We start from the raw sequence: 26,069 nt of genomic DNA, 5'->3' as shown, positions 1-26,069 counted from the left end.
AACTTATGCAATCTATGCAGAAAGAGGCATGGGGAAGACGAAAATAAAGGTGGTATTAGCCTTTTGAATGATAAGGCAACGACTGGCTTTCAATATAGTTTGACTTTTTAAAAGTCAAACCATGTATTACTTTTATAAGCAAAAGAAAAAAGTTAAATTCATCTTGCAGGTGGAAGACAGTTTCTACCTCTGAAAAGTCTTTTTGTAATAAACTCACTTAAGACCAGAAGAATACAAAAGCAGTGACTATAACATGATCATAGCCACATGTTTCTTAAAATTGGTTTAGAAAAATTGCAGGGATGAACAAAAATATTTAAATGGCTGCCCCCTGGGATACAGAAGAGTAGAGTGTTGTTTCCCATTTTTTTCAAAATGATGTATTACTTTTATAATATCATTTTGTAGTAGTTGCCTCAGTAATCTTTAAATCTTAGATGTACCGACTTCAATGGTTCATTATAAAATGGACAGCAGATCTTCCAATGTCATTGGATACATAGAACCAAACTAATGAGGTCATGAGTTCTTCACATACAGTTTGACGGAAAGGAGACTCTGGCCAGGAGATGTCCCTCCATCTTCCAGGAAGCCCACTTGAAGCCAAGTGCAAAAAACAAGGGTGCACCAGGAATGACCCAACCTGACCTGAAGTGCCCTCTTGGTCATGGTTTCTTTCTGGTCTCAGGAAAGCAGTTGATACGAGCTAATGGATTCTGCTATTTCTGCTCCAGAATATCCATTTTCCCAGACTACCCTGAGTTAAAGTAATTTTTAACACACCTGTTCCCTTCCCGAGTCCAGTTGCAAATACCCACAAGTAAAAGGAGCCATAGAACGACCGCAGGAGCTCCAAGGCTTCACATCCAAGGGGTGCGATGACCAGGACAGGCAGGAATCTCGCTGCTAAATCCAGACAGGTGGCCATTGAGCCTCAAAATCCCTGTCTCATTCTCAAGCCCCTGGTAGGACATGAATTTGTTACCCTCATTGACTGCTTTTTCAGACTTTATGGGTTGCAAATGGTCTCAGAAAAAAACAAAAAACAAAAAACACAGGAAAAGGCTTCTGTCTTTCTGTAAATAACATACAATTGTGGGGACTTTTCAAGTTTATACATAAAACCTCCCACTGAAATGAGGAAAGGATCGTGGCATCTCCATCTTATCAGGATTTTACTTCCACACACTGACTGGGAGAGAAGCTGAAGGTCAGAAGTCTTCAAACCTGGGTTCAAATCCCATCTCTGCTACTCAGAAGCTATGTCACCTTGTGGAGTATCCCCCAGGTCCATCGGGATGCAAATACCAAAAGCAAGCAAGCCCTGGCACATTTGTATTATTTTTCCAAGCACAAAGCCGGTGATCAATAAATGTCTGCTGAATAAGTTAAAGGTATTGGTTTTTAATTGCTTTAAAATGAATTATTAAGCTGTTTTGTTCTAACTTCAAGTAGATAAGCTACATTTTAATTGGGCTACTGTATTTGAGAACAGCTATTAATTCAACTACTGAATGTCAGTCTTTCATCAAGTAAAAATCCTCTTTTAATGTCTATCTATGTCTATGAAAATAATGAATTTGTACACAGAGGTGACAATCAACATATTTAACCATGAGTAGAGCTCTGGTCCTTCTCAGGCATAAGGCACACTGTCCGCCCCTGGCCTGGTGGGGAGGTCCCAGAGCCAAGGCCAGGCATCAGCCCTTCCAGCTGCTGGCTGGTAGGGACAGCCAGAAGATCTGGGGTGGGGGGCACAAGAATAGGGGTAGGGGTTTGGGCAGTGGCTGATTACCAAATGCTGTTTCAACAAACAGCAGAACCATGATGGAGTGCACCCACTGAAAACCAGCCCTGCGGTTTGTGGGTATGTGCACATGACTATACATATGCGTCCAGCCTCATACGTTCCTAATGAACAGTGAATTGTTGCCCATTGATATCTGTGTATCTTATCATAGCATTTCAATACCAAAGAGTTTCTACTTAGAATGAAACTGCAGTCCCTGTATTTGCCTGTAGGGGAAACATTCACAGGAGTTTTTAATCAAAAGGTACCAAAAATTGAGTAGGTGGGCCCTGGTGTTTTGAATGCAATTCCCAGACGTAAGAATCACACATAAGATTCATCCAGCACAATGTCACCACTGAGTGAAATTTGAACCAAGAATCATGCAAGTAAACACTGCTGACAGATTTACCAGCTATGAATGTATCGACATTCTTATGAGATTTTAGTGCGAGATTACACGTTTGGGTGTGGTTGTTTGCCTCTGCTCCCTCCAGAGTATGAACACATACACCCCCACCTTCACACAGATAATCTAGAGAAGAAATGAAATTGTTAACTGCAAAGTAAACCAAGACTATGGGTCATGAAGGAAGAAAGTGTCTTCACAAATTCTGGAAGATGATAAAGGATGAACCAGGAAGCCGCTGCCCTGATTAGTCACAGGAGACAGTAGTTCACAGTCGTGAGTAACCTCTGAAAGGCTCCAGGCCCAGAACCAAAGGTAAAGCAAGTGAGGAAATAAGGGTGCTTTTTAATAGCTGAGCCTTGCAAGGAACAAATCATCATTTATCTGAACAATTCCTCATTGATAAACACTGATGTTGTTACCAGTGTTTTTGCAGCAACAGGTGACACTGTGATGACCACCTATGTACAGAAAACCCTTGCCTTACTTTAAAGCGCATTTACTTATGAACACTCTCATAAGGTGCTTCCCATCTTCTGAATCTAAATCTACTAAAAAATTTCAGGATACTATGAAAAAGAAATGCAATGCAAGGAGAACACAATTATGTTGAATATGACAGTGAAGGGGTTTTTAGAAATTTTAGAGGTAGTAAATATTTATAACCTAAGAAACAGGAGATAAAGCAGAAGGGTGCCTGCATTTATTATATCTAACAATACTGTCCCTTTCAACTTTAGTCAACTTGATCACACACAGAATTCTTTACAAACTTTATTTTCATAAAACCTCTATATCTTGCTTAAACTTCATTTTCTTTCAACTAAAAATAATTTTTAAACTTCCTAAATCAGACAAAACTCATTAAAAAAACATATTCCCATGACTTGTTAAAATTTTAAAAACCCACAATCTTTATTTTCAGGGTAAGCAGTTTAATTATGTACCAGGTGCAGAGTCTAAGATATAAGACAGAACTTCAGATAAAGTCTAACTCTTTCCAGCATAGCTAGGAGACATGGCTAACTCCACCTGTCCCTAGGCATTACCTAGAAATCTAATGGCTCCAAACCAGGTAATCTGAACAATGTTCTAAAGTCAAACATGCAGTTTATGACATCTAAGCACTTTGCAAGCTTAATCTCTGACTTAATTTAGACCAAACGTCTAAATTTGAAAGCATTTTTATTTCACCAATAATTCTGAGCCTGTCTTTGTTTCCCAAAGATTATTGAAGCCATATGAAATACAGGCCTTTGAGCTTCTATTTTTCTGATTAAATATTTAAGAGCTTTCATTTTCTTTTAAACCAATTAATGAGAGCTCCTTTATAGAAACATCACACAAACACCACCTCTAAACACCTCTAAACCTCTAGAAGAGGTTGTAAGTTTTTCCTCCCATTTTATGAACCCTATCACACCTTTCAAAGACAAACTATGACACGTATGAACTTTCTGACTTTTCCTATATTTCCCTATTTCCTAAATAGTCATTCTACTTTAGGACAAGAATTTGCCATACAAGATCCTCTCTCATATAAAATTTATTTTCTTCATAACCTTTCTTACCATAAATACATCTTCATATCCACAATTTTCTTTGTATCTCTCCTCCCTACTAACTTCTTATGGCCACCCAAATAAAAAAGATCAGGTAATGCAAGGCAAAACAGTACAGCCTTAGATTTTGAAAGGGACCTGTCGGCTTACAGTTCTCGGGGTTCCATGAGGAAAAGAGAGGTTTCTCCTAAAATGGGATCTGTGGCACCTTCTGTTTTTCACATGGAGTCCCAGGCTGTCAGAAATTACCTCGGGTCCTGTCATGCGGGCATCAAGAGCGGCAACAAGACAGGCTAGCTATTCAAGTAACTAAATAATTATGCAATCAATTTTTTTCACATCTCTGAAACATAGTAATGGATTGATTAAGAATACAAATCAGTGACAAGTAGTTTATTTTTAATTCAGTTTTGGTTTGTTGTTTGTTAAGGTCATTGCTTAGGATAATGGGAACAAGAGGAGGGGAAACAAGAATAGAAACAAGAAATAGAAGCAGCAGCGTAAGAACATGAAGAGGAACAAGAAGATGATGATAAGAAAAAACAGACAAAGAAAGGAAGAAGAACAGGCGCAGGAATTAGAAAGCCTATTATGATACTTTATTTCCCCTCCTGATTCATGAAATTTGAAAAAATATTCCAAGTCTTTGCACAACAAAACCAAGCTAAAAGATACAAGAATAGTCACCCCCTAAATTTTGTTAGGAATAAGAAAATGCTGCCACTCATGCCTGGCCCAGGCACTAGCAGTAGGAGGGCACCTCCAGATTCACCAGGGGAAGAGGGAGGACTCCGCCTTACCCTGGCTGCGCCTCCACCGCTGCCACCTAGGCCTGCGGTACAGCACATGCAGCTTCCTCCCCTCCCCACACCATCCCAGGCGGGGCTGGGCCCCATGGGCCCGCAGCATTCCCAATCCCACTTCTCGGACCCCAGACTTGCTACTGCTGCCACCACTAACGCTGACGCCAACACAACCACCACTGCTGTCGCCCTCAATGCACTGGCCAACCCTACAAGGCTCCTATCACCTCGCCCCCGCGGACGTCCTCCTACCACACCGGTCGAACGAGTCTCCATTGCCACCACCAACTGCAGCGAGGCGAGCCGCAGAGCCATGCCATCTGCATGCTCCAGCCTCCAGCGTGCACCAGGTGACCCCTCTGTCTCCAGGCTTGAAGCATCTGGGTGGTCAAAGCCAAAAAAGCCTAGAACAGAATGCAGGAATTGGTAGTGTTAGAGGCTCGCCTTGTCAAGCTAGCCACTGGGTGGCAGAGGCCGGTTTCAGCGAAGGGACTCACACCCACCCTCCCAAGTTCAGCATCTCCTTTTCGCCCAACCTGGCCAGGAACTGGGGCCTGGGTTGGTGGGACTATGATTGCCTTTGCTGAAACCGGCCCCTGGCTAGGTCCGGCTGGCCAAGAACTGCAGTGCCCACCCTGGCTGCACTCAGTCAGTAGGAGAAGCAGAAACTCAGATCCAGCCAGCCCTCCCTAACCAAGTGCCAGTTCCTGTTCCTGACACCTCCACCTATAAGGCCTTGTTCCCTCGTGGTGCCCGCTACTCCGTGCCTGGGGGTCCCAGGTTGTCCCTGCAACACAGTGAGAGGGCACAGACCTGGGAACTATGGCAGTGGGAGCGCTGCCATGCTCAAGATTCCCGTGGAAACACGGTGCACCTGCAGCGCTCCAGAACAAGCAGGAGGAGGTTGCCCTTTAGAGTCTAGAGTCTGGGAAGAGGAGGATGGCCCCTTCCTTGGAGGTCAAAGTTATCACTGCCACCTCCGTAGCCTGCCGCCAGCAGCAGCAGTGCAGTGCAGCCCCCAATAGTGCCCCCCGACACACGCCACAGGCCATGTAAACCTGACAGGGCCCTAAACCGCCTCACTGCCCCCAGCGGTGCAGCCAGGGTTAGTGCCCCCAACCAGCCCCTGCTGGGGAAGTGACAGCACAGATAGTGCCCCCAACCCTCCCTCCGGCTGGCAGTGCAGCCCCCGGTAGGACACACAAGCACCCCCAACTGCTGTGGTAGAGTAGCCCCAGATATCTCAGCCAACCAGCCATCCCCCACCCCTCCCCCATCCATAATGCGACCTCGATAGTGCCGGTATCCAGGGCAGTGCAGCCCTGGATAGCTCACCTACCTTGCTGCCTTTCTATTACTCTGGCCAAGCTGCACTCTCAGTCACCTCCACCAACCATAGCGGGCGAACCGCGGTGTCACCAACTCCAGCCTCCAGCTTACTGCATGGGTCTCCCACTTCTTGTGGTCTAAGCTGGGCTCAGCTTAGATTCTGACTGTATGAGAGCAAATCTTAGGACAACCAATCAGAGTGTGAAAATAAAGTCCAATCAAAATAGACCTAGGGGTTTTCCTCTCATCCAATCATAACATGTAGTCCAGGAACCTCATTTGCATAACCCCAGTATATAAAGCACGCAGAGGGGTAGTCGGTCCATTCCAGGCTTTTACATGGCTGGGTGAGGTGCTGCTCCATGCCAGAGTTAGAGGACCAGGAAAAGCGGGGAGTCCCTTGCTGCAGCTGGAGGCTGGAGCTTGTGGTACCACAGCTCGCCTCGCTGTGGTTCGTGGTGGCAACAGAGACTGCAACTAGGCTGAAACGGTAAGGGGAAGTAAATAGCTTTGGGGTAGATAGAGGGGTAAAGAGGGTCATTAGCAGCAAAGGGAAAAGAGGATAGTGAGCAGGAGAAGGCGTTGCAAAAGACGGTGGGGAAAAAGTTTTTGGGTAGATGGACGGGGGAAAGAGGGTGGCAAGTGGGAGAAGGAGAGAGAGGGTGGTTGGGGGGGGGGAATGGGGGCCGATAGGAAGGAGAGAAAGTTTGCAAAAAGATGGTGGGGAGGAACACGGTGGGGAGAACAGAAAGACCAGTGGGGAAAGAAAATATGGTGTGTAAAAGATTTTGGGTAGATGGAGGGGGAAAAGAGGGTGGCAAGTGGGAGGAGGAAAGAGATGGTGCAGAGAGGGAGCGGGAAGAGAGAGAAGGTTTTGTGAAAAGATGGTGGGCACAATATGGTGGGAAAAATTTTCTTTCGGTAGATGGAGGAAACAGATGGTGGTGTTCAGGAGAAGGAAAAAGGGTGCCAAGTAGGAGGGAGAGAACGTTTTGCAGAAACATGGTGGGCAGAGATTTTTTGGGTAGATGGAGGAGGCAAAGAGGGTGGCAAGCGGGAGGGTGGAAGGAGGATTGGGAAAACGACGATGGAAAAATAGTATGGGATAGAGGGAGGGCGACAGGAAAGTGGCATGTAGGAGGAGGGGCAGGAGTGGGGAAAAGAGGGTGGTGAGGAGGCAGGAGCGAGAGAAGGCTTTGCAAAGAGCTGGTGAGGAGGAAAGATGGTGAGGAAGAAAGGTTTTGGATAGATGGAGGGGAAAAAGAGGGTGGTAAGCAGGAGGGGCAAAAGAAGGTGGCGAGCGGGAGGGCGACAAGATTTTGCCAGAAAACTGTGAGGAAAAGACAGTAAGGAGAGAAGAGTTTTTCAGTATATGAAGGGAGAAAAGAGGGTGGTAAGCAGAAGGAAAAAGAGGGTGGCAAGCGGGAGGGGGACAAGGTTTTGTGAAAAGACGGTGGGCAGAAAAGACGGTGGGTAAAAAGTGTTGGGTAGATGAAGGGGGAAAAGAGGGTGGCAAGTGGGAGGGAAAAAAGAGGGTGGCAAGCAGGAGCGGGGAAAGAGGGTTGGGAAAAAGACAATGGGGAAAATAGTTTTGGGGTAGATGGAGGGCAAAAGAAGGATGGTAAGGATAGAGGAAAGAAGAGGGCGAGTGGGAAGGGGGAGGGCTTTGTGAAAAGAGGGTGGGGACATTTTGGGGGTAGATGGGGGTTTGAAAAAGGTGGTGAGCAGGAGTGGGGAATAGGCCTTGCGAAAAGACGGTGGGGAATGTTTTTGGGTAGATGGAGAAGGAAAAGAGGATGGCAAGGAAGAGGGGGAAAAAGACAATGGGGAAAACAGTGTTTGGATAGACGGAGGTTGGAAAAGAGGGCGGTGAGCAGCAGGAGTGGGGAGAAGGCTTTGGAAAAAGACAGGAAACGTTTTTGGGTAGATGGAGGAGCAAAAGAGGGATGAGAGCAGGAGGGAGAAGCAGAGGGGGAAAATGGTAGGGAAAAGTTTTTGGGTAGAAGGATGGTGGAAACGGTGGTGAGCAGGAGAGTAGAAAAGGCTTTGCAAAATGATGGTGAGGAAAAATGGTGGGGAGAAAAGTTCTGGGGTAGATGGAGGAAGAAAAAGGGTGACGAGAGGGAGGGGACCAAAGGCGGTCGAGAAAAGAAGGTAGAAGACAAAGTTTTTCGGTAGATCTTTCTCTTAATTTTAAATCAGATTATTTGTATTTTTGCTTTGAGTAGTTTAAGTTCTTTATATATTTTGTTTGTTAACTCCTTGCCTGATGCATAATTTGCAAATAGTTTCTTCCATTCTCTGGATTGTTTCTTCATTGTACTGATTGCTTCCTCTATGTTGCAGAAGTTTTTAAGCCTAATGAAATTGAATTGTGTCTATGTTTGCTTTTTGTTGCTTGTGCATTTGATGTCTATTTGAAAATCCTTTGTCCTAACCAATTTCATGAAGTATTTTCGTATGTTTTCTTCTCTAGTAATTTCATAGTTTCAGGTCCTACTTTTAAATCTTTATTTTGGGTTGATTTTTGTATAGGGTAAGATAACGGTCTAGATTTATTCTTGTATATATGATTGTTGGGTTTTCCTAGCACAGTTTATTGAAGAGAATGTCCTTCCTGAATATGTGTTTTTGGTGCCTTTGTTAAAAGAGTTTCCTTTAAAAGCGTAGATTTATTTCTGAGTTCTCCATTCTGTTTCATTTGTCTATGTATGTCTGTCATTCGTCTATGTATGTCTCTGTCTCTCTCCCTTGCCTCTTTTTTTTTTTTTTTTTTTTTTTTTTTTTTGCCACTACCATGCTGTTTTGGTTACTAGATTTGTACTATATTTTGAAATCAGATAGTGTGATGCCTCCAATTTTCTTCTTTTTATTCAAGATTCTTTTGCCTATCTGAGGTATTTTGCATTTCCATGTGAATTTTAGGAGGTTTTTTGTTTTGTTTTTTTTTTTTGAGATGGAGTCTTGCTCTGCCGCCAAGGCTGGATTGCACTTGGCTCCCTGTAACCGCTGCCTCCCGAGTTCAAGCGATTCTCCTGCCTCAGCTTCCTGAGGAGCTGGCATTTCAGGCGTGCACCACCACGCCCGACTAATTTTTGTGTACTTAGTAGAGACGGGGTTTCACTGTGTTGGTCAGGCTGGTCTCGATCTCCTGACCTCGTGATCCATGCACCTCAGCCTCCCAAAATGCTGAGATTGCAGGAGTGAGCACCGTGCCCTGCCATTTTTTCCCTCTATTTCTATGAAGAATGTATTTTTTAATTTAATATGGATTATGTATGGTGACAGATATTTTAACAATATTCTAGTGCTTGGACACGGGATAGCTTTACATTTACTTGTGTCTGCTTTAATATCTTTCATCTATGTTTTACAGTTTTAATCTTTAGCCTTTTTGGTTAAGTTTATCTCTAGGTATCTTTTTTTTGGGGGGGTATGTTGGGTAACTACTGTAATGAAATAGCTTTCTTGATTTATTTGTTAGGTGTTTAAATATTGGTACATGGGTGTGCTACTCATTTTTATATGTTGATATTCTATCTTGCAACTTTACAAAATTTATTATTTCTAGTAGTTTTTTTGTGGAATCTTTAGGGTTCTCCATATATATATATGATCGTGCCACCTGCAAACAGAGACAATTTAACTTCCTCTTATTTCCAATTTAGCTGTCTTTTCTTGCATTCGCCTATCAAATTCCTCTAGCTAGGACTTCCAGTATTATGATGAATAAAAGTGGTAAAAGTGGCCACACTTGTTCCAGATCTTAGAGGAAGAGCTTTTAATTTTTCCCATTGATTATGATGGTAGCTGTGGGTTTGTCATATATGGATTTTATTGTGCTAAGTTCGTCCTGTACTCATTTTGTTGAATTTTTATCATGAAGCAATGTTGAATTTTTTTTTAGCATGTACTGAAATGATTATGTGATTGTTGTTGATTTGCTAAATGTGATGTCGTACATTATTTGTGTTTATTGAATCATCCTCATATTCCTCTGATGAATCCCACTTGATCACGGCAGATGATCTTTTTATTGTGTTGTTAAATGCAATTTTCAAGTATTTTGTTGAGGGTTTCTGTGTTCATTATGGATACTTGCCTGTGGTTTTCTTTGTGTTGTGTTTTGGTTGGGTTTTTGTACCAGGGTAATGCTGGCCTCGCAGAACAAGTTTGGAAGTATTCCTTTCTCTTAATTTCTTGGAGACTATTTTGAGTAAAATTGGTGTTAGCTCTTTTAAAAATGTTTAGTAGAATTCAGCAATGAAACCATAATTCTTGTGTTTTTGCTTTGACGGGAGACTTTTTATTACTGCTTTAATTGCATTGCTCATTGTTCTGTTGAGGTTTTTTATTTCTCTATCAATCTATCTTGGGAACTTATGTGTCCAGAAATCTATTAATTTCATCTAGATTTTTCAATTTCTTTGTATATAGATGTTTTTAGTAACCTTGTGTGATCCTTTGTGTTTGTGTTATCAATTGTCCTTACCTCTATGATTTTATTTATTTATTTATTTGAGATGGAGTCTTGCTCCATCACCCAGGCTGGAGTGCAATGGCACCATCTCGACACTGCAACTTTTGCCTCCCAGGTTCAAGCCTTTCTCCTGCCTCAGCCTCCCCAGTAGCTGGATTACAGGTGCCCGCCGTCATGCCCGGCTAATTTTTTTTTTGTATTTTTAGTAGAGAGTTTCACCATGTTGGCCATGCTCATTTCGAACTCCTGACCTCAAGTGTTCCACCTGCCCTGACTTCTCAAAGTGCTAGGATCCCAGGTGTGAGCCACCATGCCCAGCCTCATCTATGATTTTATTTCAGTTTTCTCTTTTCCTTAGTCTAGTTAAAGCTTGTCAATTTTGATTTTTTTCAAAAACCCCAGATCTTTGTTCCATTTACTTTTTGTATTTTTTAGTTTCTATTTTTAATTTTTTTCTCTAATCTTTGTGATTTATTTCTACTAATTTTGACATTTGATTTTTCTTGTTTTTCTCATTGCTGGAGGTGTACTGTCAGGTTGGCTATTTGAGTTCTTTCTGCTTTCCTGATGTAGGCCTTTATAGCTATGCACTATTCCTCTTTAACAACTGCTTTTTCTGCATCCCACAGGTTTTGTTACGTTGTTTCTATTTGTTTCAATGAATTTTTTATTTTTTTATTTTTTTTTCATTTATGTATTGGTTGTCCATGAGCATGTATTTTAATTTCCATATATTTGTACAGTTTTTAAAGTTCTTCCTGTACTTCTAGTACTTCTAGTACTATTAGACTGTGGTCAGAAAAGATGCTTGATATGAATTCAGTGTTAAAAATGTGTTGTGACTTGTTTTTTGGCCTAACACATAGTCTGTCCTGGAGAATAATCTATGTGCTGTTGAGTAGAATGTGCATGGTGTAGTTGCGGAGTGGAAAGCTGTGTAAATGTGTGTTGTCCATTCAGTATAGATTACAGTTTAACTGATGATTTTTTGTCATCTGCATGAATTGTCCATTGATGATAGTGGGGTGTTGATGATAGTGGAGTGTTGAGGTATTCTATTATTGTATTGTAGCCCATCTGTCCTTTAAGCTCTGTTAATATCTGCTTCTGTATTTAGATGCTTCAGTGTTGGTTGCATATGCACTTATAATTGTTATACTGTTGTGTTGATTTCTTTCTCAATATGTAATTATCTTTCTATTTTTTTCTTTTTTTGACTTAAAGCCTACTTTATCTAATATAAGTATAGCGACTCCTTTTTTTGTTTTGTTTTGTTTCCATTTGTATGGGATAGCTTTTATCATCCCTTTACTTTCCTCTGCATATGTTTTATAGGTGGATGAGTTTCTTGTAAGCAGTGTATAGTTGGATCTTGTCTTTTAATCCATTCAGCCATTCTGTCTTAATTGGCAAATTTAATTCATTTATATTCAAAGGTATTACTAACAGATAAAAACATACTACTGCCATTGTTACTTGTTATCTGGCTGTTTTGCTACTCTCTTTTCTTTTGTTCTTTCTTCCTTCCTTCCTCTTTCTCTTCTCTCTCTCCTTCTTTCTTTCTTCCTTTCTTTTCCTTCCTCCTTCCCTTCCTTCCTGTCTTTATTTGTAGTGAGGTAATTTTCTTTGGTAGTGTGTTTTAATTCATTGCTTTTAGGATGTATATTATTTTTAGGGTGTCTATTACTGAATTTCTTTTCTGCTTACCATGAGGCTTAAGAACATCATTGTAACAAGTTATTTTAAACTGAAGAAAACTTAACTTTGATTTCAAAGAACAAAAAACAGAGAAACAAAAAAACTACAAACATTTACCCTGTAACTGTATCCCCCCAACCCCCGCCCAACACATATACATTTGGACATTTGGACGTCTTTCAATGTCTTTTTATATTGCCTATCTCTTTTTAAAATGTTGGGTTATTATTATTTTAATACTTTTGTATTTGAGCCTTCATATGAAAGATATAGTTGCTTTTTCACCACAACTACAGCATTATTCTAAATTTATCTATATACTTAACTTTCATTGAGATTTATACCTTCAGCTAATTTCCTGTTACATGTTAGCATTATTTTCTTTCAGACTGAAGAACTCCCTTTAGGACTTCTTTTAAAACAGGTTTGGTAGTGATGCATTTCCTCAGCTTTTATTTGTCTAGGAAAGTATTTATCTCTCCTTCATTTTGGAAGTATCTCTATGTTGGGTGTGGTTTTTTCCATTGGTGGTGTTTTTCTGAAGCACTCTGAATATGTCATCCCACTTCCTCCATGGGAGGGAGACCCTCAGCCTCTTTAATTTTTGCTGAGAACTCTGCTTCCTGATATATAGAAGGTCCTCTGTATGTTGTTTGACTTCACTTATCTGGCTGTTTATAGTAGCCTCTCTGTCCTTGACATTTGGAGTTGGATTATTATATGCCTTGACTAGTCTCATTTGGCTCGAATCTACTTGATTATCTTGGTTTTCATGTACCTGGATACTTATGTCTTATGTCTTTTCCTTGAACTCTAGAGTTTTCTGTTATGATCAGTTTGAATAAGCTTTGTGCTCTTTCTCTGCTTTCTTTCTGTCTTTTTTTTTTTTTTTTTTTTTTGAGACAGAGTGCAGTGGTGTGATCTTGGCTCACTGCAACCTCTGCTTCCCAGGTTCAAGTGATGCTCCAGCCTCAACCTTCTGAATAGCTGTGATTACAAGTGCCTGCCACCATGCCTGGCTATATTCTTTTGTATTTTTAGTAGAGACAGGGTTGGCCAGGCTTGTTTCAAACTCCTGACCTCAAGTGATCCACCTGCCTCAGCCTCCCCAAGTGCTGGGATTACAGGCAGGAGCCACCACACCTGGCCTCTTTCTCTGCTTTCTCTCAAAGATCAGTGACTCTTACATTTGGTCTTCTGATGCTATCCCATAGATGTCCTAAGCCTTCTTTGTTCTTTTTATTCTCTTCTTTTACCTCCTATTGTGGATTTCAAATGGACTGTGAGCTCACTGATTCTTTTTTCTGTTTGATCAGTTCTGCTGTTGAGGCCTTTTCATGCATTTTTCAGTTCATCCATTGTATTTTTCAGCTTTGAGGTTTCTGTGGCCTTTTTAAATTACTTCTATCTCTTTGTTAAATTTCTTTGATAAACTTCTGAATTACTTCTCTGTATTTGAATTTCATTGAATTTCCTCAAAAGAGCCATTTATTACTTACCTGTCTGGAGAGTCGCCACATCTTTATTTTCTATTTTTTATTTTTAATTTATTTTTTATTTTAAGTTCTAGGGTACATGTGCACAACGTGCAGGTTTGTTATATATGTATACATGTGCCATGTTGGTGTGCTGCACCCATTAACTCATCATTTACATTAGGTATATCTCCTAATGCTATCCCTCCTCCCTCCCCTCTCCCCACAATAGGACCCAGTGTGTGATGTTCCCCTTCCTGTGTCCAAGTGATCTCATTGTTCAATTCCCACCTATGAGTGAGAACATGCAGTATTTGGTTTTCTGTTCTTGCAATAGTTTGCTGAGAATGATGGTTTCCAGCTGCATCCATGTCCCTACAAAGGACACAAACTCATCCTTTTTTATGGCTTCATAGTATTCCATGGTGTATATGTGCCACATTTTCTTAATCCAGTCTGTCACTGATGGACATTAGGGTTGATTCCAAGTCTTTGCTATTGTGAATAGTGCCACAATAAACATATGTGTGCATGTGTCTTTATAGCAGCATGACGTCTAATCCTTTGGGTATATACCCAGTAATGGGATGGCTGGGTCAAATGGTATTTCTAGTTCTAGATCCTTGATGAATTGCCACACTGTTTTCCACAATGGTTGAACTAGTTTACAATCCCACCAACAGTGTAAAAGTGTTCCTATTTCTCCACATCCTCTCCAGCACCTGTTGTTTCCTGATTTTTTAATGATTGCCATTCTAACTGGTGTGAGATGGTATCTCATTGTGGTTTTGATTTGCATTTCTCTGATGGCCAGTGATGATGAGCATTTTTTCATGTGTCTGTTGGCTGCATAAATGCAATGTCTTGTTTTGAGAAGTGTCTGTTCATATCCTTTGCCCACTTTTTGATGGGGTTGTTTGTTTTTTTCTTGTAAATTTGATTGAGTTCTTTGTAGGTTCTGGATATTAGCCCTTTGTCAGATGAGTAGATTGTAAAAATGTTCTCCCATTCTGTAGTTGCCTGTTCACTCTGATGGTAGTTTCTTTTGCTGTGCAGAAGCTCTTTAGTTTAATGAGATCCCATTTGTCAATTTTGGCTTTTGTTGCCATTGCTTTTGGTGTTTTAGACATGAAGTCCTTGCCCATGCCTATGTCCCGAATGGTATTACCTAGGTTTTCTTCTAGGGTTTTTATGGTTTTAGGTCTAACATTTAAGTCTCTAATCCATCTTGAATTAATTTTCGTACAAAGAGTAAGGAAAGGATCCAATTTCAGCTTTCTACTTATGGCTAGCCAATTTTCCCAGCACCATTTGTTAAATAGGGAATCCTTTCCCCGTTTCTTGTTTTTGTTATGTTTGTCAAAGACCAGATGGCTGTAGATGTGTGGTATTATTTCTGAGGGCTCTGTTCTGTTCCATTGGTCTATATCTCTATTTTGATACCAGTACCATGCTGTTTTGGTTACTGTAGCCTTGAAGTATAGTTTGAAGTTAGGTAGCATTATTATTATTGTTATTATTTTTGGTGAGATGTAGTCTCACTCTGTCACCCAGGCTAGAGTGCAGTGGTGCAATCTTGGCTCACTGAAACCTCTGCCTCCTAGGTTCAAGAAATTCTCCTGTCTCAGCTTCCTGAGTATCTGGGACTACAGGCATCTGCCACCACACCCAGCTAATTTTTCTATTTTTAGTAGAGACAGGCTTTCACCTTGTTGGTCAGGCTGGTCTTAAACTGCTGACCTCAGGTGACCTACCCACCTTGGCCTCCCAAAGTTCTGGGATTACAAATGTGAGCTACTGTGCCCGGCCGAGTCTCACATCTTTAGCTCTCCTGGGTTAGTCACTGGTGACTTATTTATTGTTTGATGAAGTCATATTTCCTTGAATGTTCTTAATGCTTTTGGGTGTATGTTCATGCCTGGGAATTGAATAAGTGGGTATTTATTCCAGTCTTTGCAGTCTGTTCTTGTTTGTACTTGTCCTTCTTCAGACAGTCTTCCAGAAATTCTAAGGGTATTGACTGTTGGGTTCCCCAAGCCTGTAATCACTGCAGCTGTTACATCACCAGAGCACACCTCAAGCTCAGGTTCACTGTGACTTTTGCAGACTGAGGTCCCTGGTGGCCCTAACGGACTTGCAGAAGACAATGGAGGAGTTCCCTGGGTTCCCAAGCAAAGCTCTTCATTCTCATCCCTCTTCTTCCCTTTGGAGGGAATCTGGGCACTGAGTTTTGTGGATCTTGGAGAAGTGTGATTTGGGCCCTCCTATGGCCACTGCAGCTGGCACCACACACCCAAAGCCCATAGCTTCCCAGACCAGAGGGGCACTGGGGCTTATCTGAGTCCTGTGGCCACTATATTGCCTGACTGCTGCTGACTTATTTAGGTTTCTAGGCCATGTTAGTCTGCTGGTGGTGAAGCTGGCCAGGGTTTGGGTCCATCCCGCCAAGGTGGTAGAATCCCGTCTCCCAATCCCTTCTCCCTGCAGGGAGGTCTGTAGGTGTGTGGGAGCTCCTGCCTGGGATCAGGGCCACGGTGCTCTGCCTGATGCTGTGTCCACTGTGGTAGGGCTGATAACTGGGTTCTCCTCTTTCTTGCATAGAGAAGGAATTCTCTCTGCACTGTACTGCCTGGAGTTGGAATTGGAGTAACACAGGTAGCCCGGTGGCCACTGCAGCTGATGTCACATACGAAGCCCACAGCCTCCCAGAACAGCACATCATTGGTTGTTGGGGCTCACCCAAGGACCACAGTGAGTCTGGCCTGCCTGGTACTGAAATTTATTTGGGGCCTGAGGCCACTTGAATCAGTTGTTGGTGAAGCAAGTCAGGACTCAGGTTTGTCCCACCAGGGCAGTGGATTCCCTTCTAGACCAGGTCATGTCTCAATGCTTTGTCTGTGAGCACTGGCTTGTAATCAAAGGCCATGTGGTTCTGCCCTGTGCTGTGTTTTACTGTAGCAGAGCTGGCACTGGGCTCCAAGGCAAAGTCACATGGACCGTTCGTTCTCCCTCCTGCAAGAGGTGAACACATTCTCTGCACTGCACTGCCTGGCATTGACGGAGGGGCAATGCAGGCACTGCAAGACTGTCTTTTCACCTTCTTTAATGTGTCTTCTCTTGTTTTTAAGCTAAAACCAGGTTCAGTGATCTGTCACCTGATTTCTTTAGCTCTTGTGAAGGTATTCTCTTGCTTGATTGTTGGATGGTTGCTCCATTTAATATTCTTGCAGAGATGCAATCACTGAGATTCTATCCTCCATCTTGCTCCACTTCTTCTCATTTATTTAGTTCTTCCATTTATTTCAACAGTATTTTGCAGGTTTCAGAGTATGAGTTTTGAACTGGTCTTAATTTCCAAATTTATTACTTGTTTTGTTTCTATTACAAATGGGATTATTTCTTTAATATCATTTTAAGGCAGTTCATTGACAGTATATAGAAATAAAATTAATTTTTAGTATTTCATTTATATCTGGAAAGCATGCCAAATTTATTATTTTAATACTGTTTCACCGAGTTTCTTAGACTTACATATAAATAGGAGAACATGCCATCTGTAAATATAAATAATTTTACTTTCTTTTCAGTCAGGATGTTTTCAATTTTCTATTCTTTACTAGCTACACCTCGCTGGAATCCGCAGTATAATGTTGAGTAGAATTTGCAAGAGTGGACTTTCTTGTAACTAATCCTACCTGGAAAGGATTCACCCTTTTGTTGCTGAGTGTTAATGATAGCTGTGGGTTTTATAGATAATGACCACTAGTTTCAGGAAGTTATCTTCTTTTCCGTAATGGGAGTGTTTTCATGATGAAAACGTGTAATATTTTGTCAAATGCTTTCTGTCTATTGAGATGCGCATATATTTTTGTCTTTTACTGTATTAACATGGTATTTGCAGTCATTGATTTTCCAAATATTAAATCAGTGGTGCATTCCTGGGGTCAATCACATCTGCACATAGTGTGTAATCTATTTTATATATGTTGTTGGATTCAGCTTGCCAGTATTTTGTTGAAGATTTCTGATTTTAGAAAACTAAGATACTAGTTTATATTGATTTGTGATTTAGTGTTGGTGTCAGAGTAATCCTGGCTTGGTAAAATGAATTGGGAAGTGCTCTCTCCCCTTTTATTTTCTGCAAGAGTGAGTGAACAATTGATATTAATTTCTCAGAGTGTTCGATTCATCAGGGAAGCTACCTGAGATGAGATATTTATTGTAAGGTTTTAAAATTACAATACAATGTTTTAACCTTCCGTAGATCTATTTATATTTTTTATTTCTCCTTTACGCTATTTTAATTTTTATCTTTCTAGGACTTCATCTGTTGTATCTAGGCTATGTTACTTTTTTGGCATAAGATTTTCATTGCATTGTCTTTTAATCTTTTTTTTTTTTAATTTTGTAATACTGGCAGTGTTGTTATTCTCTTTTATTGCTGAATTTAGTAATTTGAGTCTCTTATCTTTTTTTCTTGCTTAGCCTAAGTAAACATTTGCCATTTGCCAATTTTGTTATCTTTCCAAACATTTAATTTTGGTTTATTGATTTTCTCTGTTTTGTATTCCCTATCTTTTTTTTTTTTTTTTTTTTTTTGAGACTGAGACTGGCTCTGTCACCAGGCTGGAGTGCAGTGGCACGATCTCGGCTCACTGACACCTCTGACTCCCTGATTCAAGCGATTCTCCTACCTCAGTCTCCCTAGTAGCTAGGATTACAGGCGCACGCAACTAGGCCTAGATAATTTTTATATTTTTAGTAGCGACAGGGTTTCACTATGTAGGCGAGGCTGGTCTCAAACTCCTGAACTCAAGTGATCTGCCTGCCTCGGCCTCCCAAAGTGCTGGTATTAACAGGCATGAGCCACACTGCCTAGCCAGCCTAACTCTTATAAAATATTTGTCTTTAGGAATGTCATATTTGGTTAATTAAAATTTAAGATTTTGGAGCATCAAGTGTTCTCTTATATGAAAATAAAAGCATAAATTGGGAAATAATGGGTTCCCCAATTTTTTTTTTTTTTTTTTTTTTTGCGGAAGGGGAACAAAACAAGCATCCAAGTACATACAGGTTTTGCTCCCCAGATCATTGAGCCAACTTGGCCAAAATAAGTAACCCCTCGTTCCTTGTCTCAAGAAGGTCTTGCCTTGCTTTGAGGTGTTAAAATGAATTCACTGAATATACTTACTTTTAAGTATATCAGTTTACTTCGTGTCCCATTTTCAACCAGTTACAGTACTTGGAATAGTTAGTAGAATCAAATTCCATCATGCACAGGTAAATAAGTAAATTCTGTCATTTAATATATCATTATGTATATATATTTATGTATATTTACCTATCTATATTTTACTTGTAATTCAATGAAGACAGGGTTTTGTATGTATGCTCTGTGTAAAATATACTGTCTGTATTCTCATGATAGTAAAGATTAGATTGAATAATGGAAGGTATTTGAATTTTACATATATCTTTCATTTAGTAGCAGAAATAAAATCTTAGCCCTTGATTTCATAAATTCCTCCCTTTAAATTAAGATGGTACTTAGCAGAAACAAAATTTATCTCAATGAGATGATAATTCACTAGTTTACCTCTGATGAGCATCAGCTAGTGTTTAATCTATTATGAAATTACATAGCATCAAAATAAAATAGGATACAATTAGTTAAAACACATAAATTATCTTATTGATTAATTTAGACATCAGAAGTTTACATTATAAGATCGAGGTATATTTTGGTTTTTGTTTTGTTTTTAGGATACTAGCATATATTACCAAATGTGAACCATAGTAAAAGTTGTTCAGTAACAGCTACCCTTCCATTTTCAAAAAACCTGAATTTATGTGTCAGGTTGAAAAGCTTTTGGATGAGTGGTTGATGTTTCTGTATGTATCCAAGTGTTTGAATATCATGTAGACAGCCCAAGAAAATATGCACATATGTAAGCTACTGCGTAGAATGGTAAAGAACACATTCCTAAAGATTAGAGTAAGATCCATTCACATAATGTTTCAAATAGGTCTCTAGTATCTCAAATGCACTATTCACCCACTATTTTCAAACATCATATCAGGGCCAGGCATTGTGGCTCATGCCTGTAGTCTCAGCACTTTGGGAATTGACATGGGTAAATCACTTGAGGCCAGGAGTTCCAGACCAGCCTGGCCAACATGGAAAAACCCTGTCTTGACTAGAAATACAAAAAAAAAAAAAAAAACCCAAAAAAATAGCTAGGCATGGTGGCATATCCCTGTAATCCCAGTTACTTGGGAGGTTGAGGCACCAGAATCATTTGAGCCTGGGAGCCAGGTGTTGCAGTGAGTTGAGATCATGCTGCCGACTCTAGCCTGGGCAATAGAGTGAGACTGTCTCAAAAAAACAAAACCAAAAACATTGTATCATGGTATATGATTAATCTGAATTCAAAATATTTTAACATAAACTAGATGAAAATTATTATACAAAATTTTGCTTGGTAGCTATTTGTTTTGAATATGCCAGCAATTCAAATCTTGCTGAGCATATTTGCACTGTAAATATTGTTTTGATTATTGGTTACATTCAAATTCTCATTTTGAAAGCAACCTGTATAAAATTATTATTAAAATTGTATGTAGCTTGAAATAATATGTTGAATATAATTACCATGTGATACATTAATATTTAATAATTAAAAGCACCTTACAAGGCTTGTACCTAATCTTAATATTACTTAACTTTAGAAATATAGAATAAATGATAATACGGGAGACAAAAGACTGTGAAGAGTGACATATTGTATATCTCTATTGTTTTTATTAAACTTTTTTTCCCCACTGCACTTATAACTAAATTTGTCATGGATCATTATTTTAGTAATTCCTTTTTTTTTTTTTTTTTTTTTGAGGCAGAGTCTCGCTCTGATGCCCAGGCTGGAGTGCAGTGGCACCATCTTGGCTTGCTGCAAGCTCTACCTCCCTGTTTCATGCCATTCTCCTGCCTCAGTCTCCCAAGTAGCTGGGACTCAGGCGCCTGCCACCACACTCAGCTAATTTTTTGTATTTTCAGTAGAGACGGGGTTGCACCGTGTTAGCCAGGATGGTCTCCATCTCCTGACCTCATGATCCCCCTGTCTCGGCCTCCCAAAATACTGGGATTATAGGCATGAGCCACCATACCTGGCCCCTTATTTTAGTAATTCTTATTGTAATCTTACTGTACGTACATTTTCTACCATTTTAGTAAGTTAAATAAAATACGTGATCAAAGGCAAAAATATATGCAAGAATAATAAAGAAAATTTAAGTTACAAAAGCTACATTTACTGAATCCCTTGATTATAGTTTATAGCTGAAGTATACAAATTATTTTAAAAGTCTTCTCCCTTTGTAAGTAATTACACATGTAAAATATCTCCCTCATTCAGTAGATTTCATATATCTTTCAGAAATGTTATTAAATATAAAATGTTCTGCTGAGGCAGGAGAATGGCGTGAACCCAGGAGGCGGAGCTTGCAGTGAGCTGAGATCCGGCCACTGCACTCCAGCCCGGGCGATAGAGCGAGACTCCGTCTCAAAAAAAAAAAAAAAAAAAAAAAGGTTCTGAATCCTAAATTGCATTTGAAATTATTCATTATTGGTTATATTATATAAGCAAGTACATTTAATGACTACATACTGTAAACTTTCTTTGCCATGTGGCACAAATAGTTGATGTACCTTTTCTTTCTCTGTGTATCTGTCTTCTATGTCCTAGTCTATTTCAGTTTTCTTACAAGTAGTGGTTATTTTCATTGAACTACCAAAAAGTTATAAGGCAACCACACTCAAAAACGTGTTAGTAACATGTAGTATAAAGCTTTTCTTTATTTCTAAATGTATATTCCAAATTGTTAAATAATTTTATTATGTAGACTTGATGTCTGAAAATATCTTAAAATAGAGAAGTTCACAATATTAAATGCTGCATCTTTCTTCATATAATGACAAAAGTCTTTGGTTCTTTTCTCATGGATAAGTTTTGCTTTAAGATTAATAAGGGCAGAAGTTTACATAAGCGGAGAGCATGTATGTATAACTCCTCTGTGGAAAACTTATTTTGTTATTAGAGTTGTTGGGAACATCTTCTGAGAATATTTAGGCTATATATCATGTTGCAAATGTATTTTCATCATGGCTATAACCGGCAGGGCAAGCAGATGTTTGTAGCTATCTCATGGTAAGCACATCTCCAGGAATAAAGAAGGGCCTGAAGGAGAGGGAGGCAGGTGGCACAGTAATCACATCATGAACACAGATGCAGTGGCTCCTGGGAAAGAGCCATTACGACACATGTATTATTTGTTTGTGTCTCATATGTAATCCAATTTCAAGGAAATATCAAAGTGTCGGGGAGAGGAGAAGATATGAATCACTAGCATAAAATCTAAAGAAGTGTAGGCATCCGGGAGTTGCCTGATGTCTTCTGAGGTCGTTCACCCAGCTTAACAGTACAGGTTGCTAATGCAGATAATTAAATTCATAGCTGCAGATGTAGCGAAAATAAGATGTGGAAATAGGCTCCTTCTGAAGTATTACTCAGATCTCATCCTTTTCTTCCAGATGCCGTCCTCATCAGTATACTCAAGGCATCTGATGGCATTGATGAGCAACTGAAAAATCATTTAACTAGTTACCAGGTTCCTCATCCTTAGTTAAACATGTAGAGTCACAAAATCATATATCAAAACAGGCTCTTTTTAAATAGAGTATGGCCTTCTATCCACTGTCTGTCCTCTTACTCTTTCCAGAGTAGCAAGGTGTCCTTATAGCATACATTTAGCATAATATTAGACATGTTCCATTACAAAATAAAATGGAGACAGAATAAGCCAGTACTGAACTCTTTAGGGAATCTAGCAAAGTCTCTTTAAAAACTTCTCTAGAAAATGGATTTATTTTAGTGTATTTATTTGCTTTTGCATTTGCCTCATTTTTCTGCATGCCTAGCATTAAAATTACATTATTGCGTATTATATTTACCAGTGATGTTTAGTGCTTTCTTCCCTAATGAACCAACATAACCATCATTCTGCTATGATTTTATGTTATGAAATATGTCTATGTCCAGCTATTCTCAGGTTTCATTTTTGCCTCTAAATCCTCCAGGTCCTGTTGTTTTGGGCAATATAATGGATGTAACTTCTTTCTATGCCTTGAAATTTTCAGTAAGGAAATAAACTGGTTACCAAAAACACCTCTTTGTTAAAATTAGAATCAAACTTTTTAAAGAAGAGATGTACCTGGCTTTCTTGCCTAAATATTCAAAAGTTAATAAGATTTTTTTCATAGTATAATATGGTTTAAAAATTTAAATGTAATTGTATGTAGTTTTGTTGAATACTTGTGTGGTGTAATACATTTATTTTTGTTAATATTATTTTTTAAATTTAAGTATAAATTGTTGTGAAGTTTATATGATATTTTTACTATTATATTACTTTGGGTTCTCTTATTTAAAGTCATAACCAGTTACCCTATTATTCAATTTTTGTGCTGTGCATTTAATATTTTCATTGATTTGTTTTTTCTATTTTCAGCTAGTATGTATTGCATTATATTTAAAACTACCACAACAGGCAGGAAAAGGGGAGTTGTTACTCAATGGCTATAGAGTTGCAGTTTTGTGAGATGGAAAATTTCTGCAGATTTGTTGCACAGCAATGTGAATATAGTTAGCACTTAGGCTATCTATACTTAAAATAATTAAGGTAAATTTTATATATTTTTGCTTTAAGTTAAAAAATACTACAAGTTTGAATTATAAGTAATTACTTATTATTTTGTATGATATTAAGTGTGTTCGCATCAATAAAAAAAGCCTAATATACCAATAAGAGAGAATTAATTGGGCTGGGCACGGTGGCTCACGCCTGTAATCCCAGCTCCTTGGGAGGTCGAGGCAAGTGGATCACCTGAGGTCAAGAGTTCAAGACCAGCCTGGGCAACATGATGAAACCCAGTCTCTACTAAAAATACAAAAATAAACTGGGTGCAGTGGCACGTGTCTGTAATCCCAGCTACTCGGGAGGCTGAGGCAGGAGAGTCACTTGAGCCCAGGAGGCAGAGGTTGCAGTGAGCCGAGATGGTGCACTCCAGCCTGGGCAACAGAGTGAGACTCCATTTCAAAAAAATAAATAAATGCATAATCTGTCCATTACAATGTTTTTGAGATGTGGAAAAAGGTGGCATGACTAGAGACCTTAATAGGTATGTTTTTTGTAAGCTCTGTGGTCATACTAATTATGTTGTAAGTAGTTATTCAAAGAATAAAAAATGCTAATTTTACATTCACATTATAGAAAGTATGAGTAGCAGAAAGCTATTTAATCTCAAAGATAAAATTGTTATGTAACATAATAAATCATGCAACCAAGAAATTAGAACATTATTCATTTATTTGTCCAAATGTTATTTGAGAATCCATAAGGCACATAATTTAAGAAATAGCTGACGGGAAGTGGTGGCTCACACCTGTAATCCCAGCACTTTGGGAGGCCGAGGCGGGTGGATCACCAGGTCAGAAGATCAAGACCATCGTGGCTAACACAGTGAAACCGTCTCTACTAAAAATACAAAAACTTAGTCGGGCGTGGTGGTGGGTGCCTGTAGTCCCAGCTACTCAGGAGGCTGAGGCAGGAGAATGGCGTGAACCTGGGAGGCAGAGCTTGCAGTGAGCCGAGATCACACCACTGCACTCCAGCCTGGGTGGAAGAGCAAGACTCCCTCTCAACAACAACAACAACAACAAAAAGAATTAGCTTTAAGGCTGGGCTGAGTGGCTCATGCCTGTAATCCCAGCACTTTGGGAGACAGGCGGGTGGATCAACTGAGGTCAGGAGCTCGAGATCAGCCTGGTCGACATGGCAAATGCTGTCTTTACTAAAAATATAAAAATTAGTTGGGCATGGTGGCACGTGTCTATAATCTCAGCTACTTGGGAGGCCGAGGCGGGAGAATCGCTTGAACCCGGGAGGCAGAGGTTGCAGTGAGCTGAGATCGCACCATTGCACTCCAGCCTCAGCGATGAGCAAAATTCATCTCAAAAAAAGAAAAAAGAAAAATACTAGCTTTAATAGAAACATTTTTCTGTATGATAAATCAAACACCTGATAAACTTAGACCAGCATCACTTTTATTAGGAAGAATAAATTAGAGAATAAATACTCACAAGCGTTCTGGATTATGTATCCCCTTTTCAAATCTGTTGAAATTTTGCATTTTTTCATGTGAAAATACACTGTGTGAGTGTATTTTATGTCAGTTATACTTCAAAACTGTTAAAGTAATTATTATGCAATTTACTTTTGACCTCTGTGAGAATAATGTAGTTTTTGGTGCTAAATCTTTACTAAGCATAAATTTGTTGAAATGTAGCCAGTTTAAGTAAAATCATTAAACACATTTCTCAACTATACAAAATAATATTTACCATATTGTTATGTGAGTTTAACTTGATTTATAAATATTAAAGTAGGCTGGGTGTGGTGGCTCATACCCGTAATACCAACATTTTGGGAGGCTGAGGTGGGTGGATCAGTTTAGGTCAGGAGTTGGAGACCAACCTGGCCAACATAGTGAAACCCCATCTCTGCTAAAAATACAAAAATTAACTGTGCATGTTAGCGGGTGCCTGTAATCTCAGCTATTCAGGAGGTTGAAGTACAAGAATCACTTGAACCTGGCACGTAGAGGTTGTAGTGAGCTGAGAATGTGCCACTGCACTCCAGCCTGGGTGTTAGAGCAAGACTCAGTCTCAGAAAATAAATAAAGCTAAATAAATATGTAAATATTAAGGTAAATTAATTTAGTTTTTCTACTCTAATGAAATAATGTTTAGCAACAAATCTTGAATAACTTAACTTCAATCTGATATCACACAAGAAGGTCTTCCAAATGCATATACAAAGAAAAAAATGAAAATATTAATGTGATTGGAAAGAAAACTAATTTGTGGCCAAAAAGTTTATAAATTAAACAACAAAAGGTAACATAAAGAGGAGAAAAAGGTAACAATGGGAAAAAAAAATAGCTTGTAAATGAAGCATACCTGATAAACCAGATAAATCTTACCCACTGGCTGCAAAGCAGTTACAGAACTCTTAAAAATGGAAGTGACCAAAACATATAAAAAGACCAAAAATTATAAATTTCTGCAAAACTCATAAGAATATGCTTAACCTCATTATTACAAAGATGGTAAGTGTCTTCCTTTTGCCTCCACAGTTGATGGATTTTGAAAACACACACATATTGAGAAAAATGGGTAGAGGATAACCTTTTACACACTTCTGGTGGATGTGAGGACATACATTTCTAGAAAAAAATTTAAAACACAGCTTATTATTTTATATTAAAGTTTGTCTGTAAAGAGACATATACTTCTGTAGATCAGACAACTAAAGATACCCAAAATATTGTGGTTCAGACAAAATAGAAATATACGCACATACTAGTCTGGAGATATGCAAAAGTCACACAGGCATTAAGTTCCAATTTA

General features: G+C 39.4%; 1 protein-coding gene across 1 annotated transcript in view; it reads right to left on the bottom strand.

The window, feature by feature from the left end:
* LOC140708711 (cell division cycle and apoptosis regulator protein 1-like) overlaps nt 1–26,069 on the bottom strand; it is an 80,056-nt gene that overhangs the window by 42,112 nt on the left and 11,875 nt on the right. The window contains 1 exon segment of the mRNA XM_073005400.1: nt 4,561–4,967. Coding sequence (XP_072861501.1) covers nt 4,561–4,967 — 407 coding nt within the window.

The sequence above is a fragment of the Chlorocebus sabaeus genome, chromosome 16, assembly GCF_047675955.1.
Source record: "Chlorocebus sabaeus isolate Y175 chromosome 16, mChlSab1.0.hap1, whole genome shotgun sequence".
Taxonomy (NCBI): domain Eukaryota; kingdom Metazoa; phylum Chordata; class Mammalia; order Primates; family Cercopithecidae; genus Chlorocebus; species Chlorocebus sabaeus.
The sequence above is the reverse complement of the archived record's forward strand: the minus strand, read 5'-3'. Positions and strand labels throughout refer to the sequence as shown.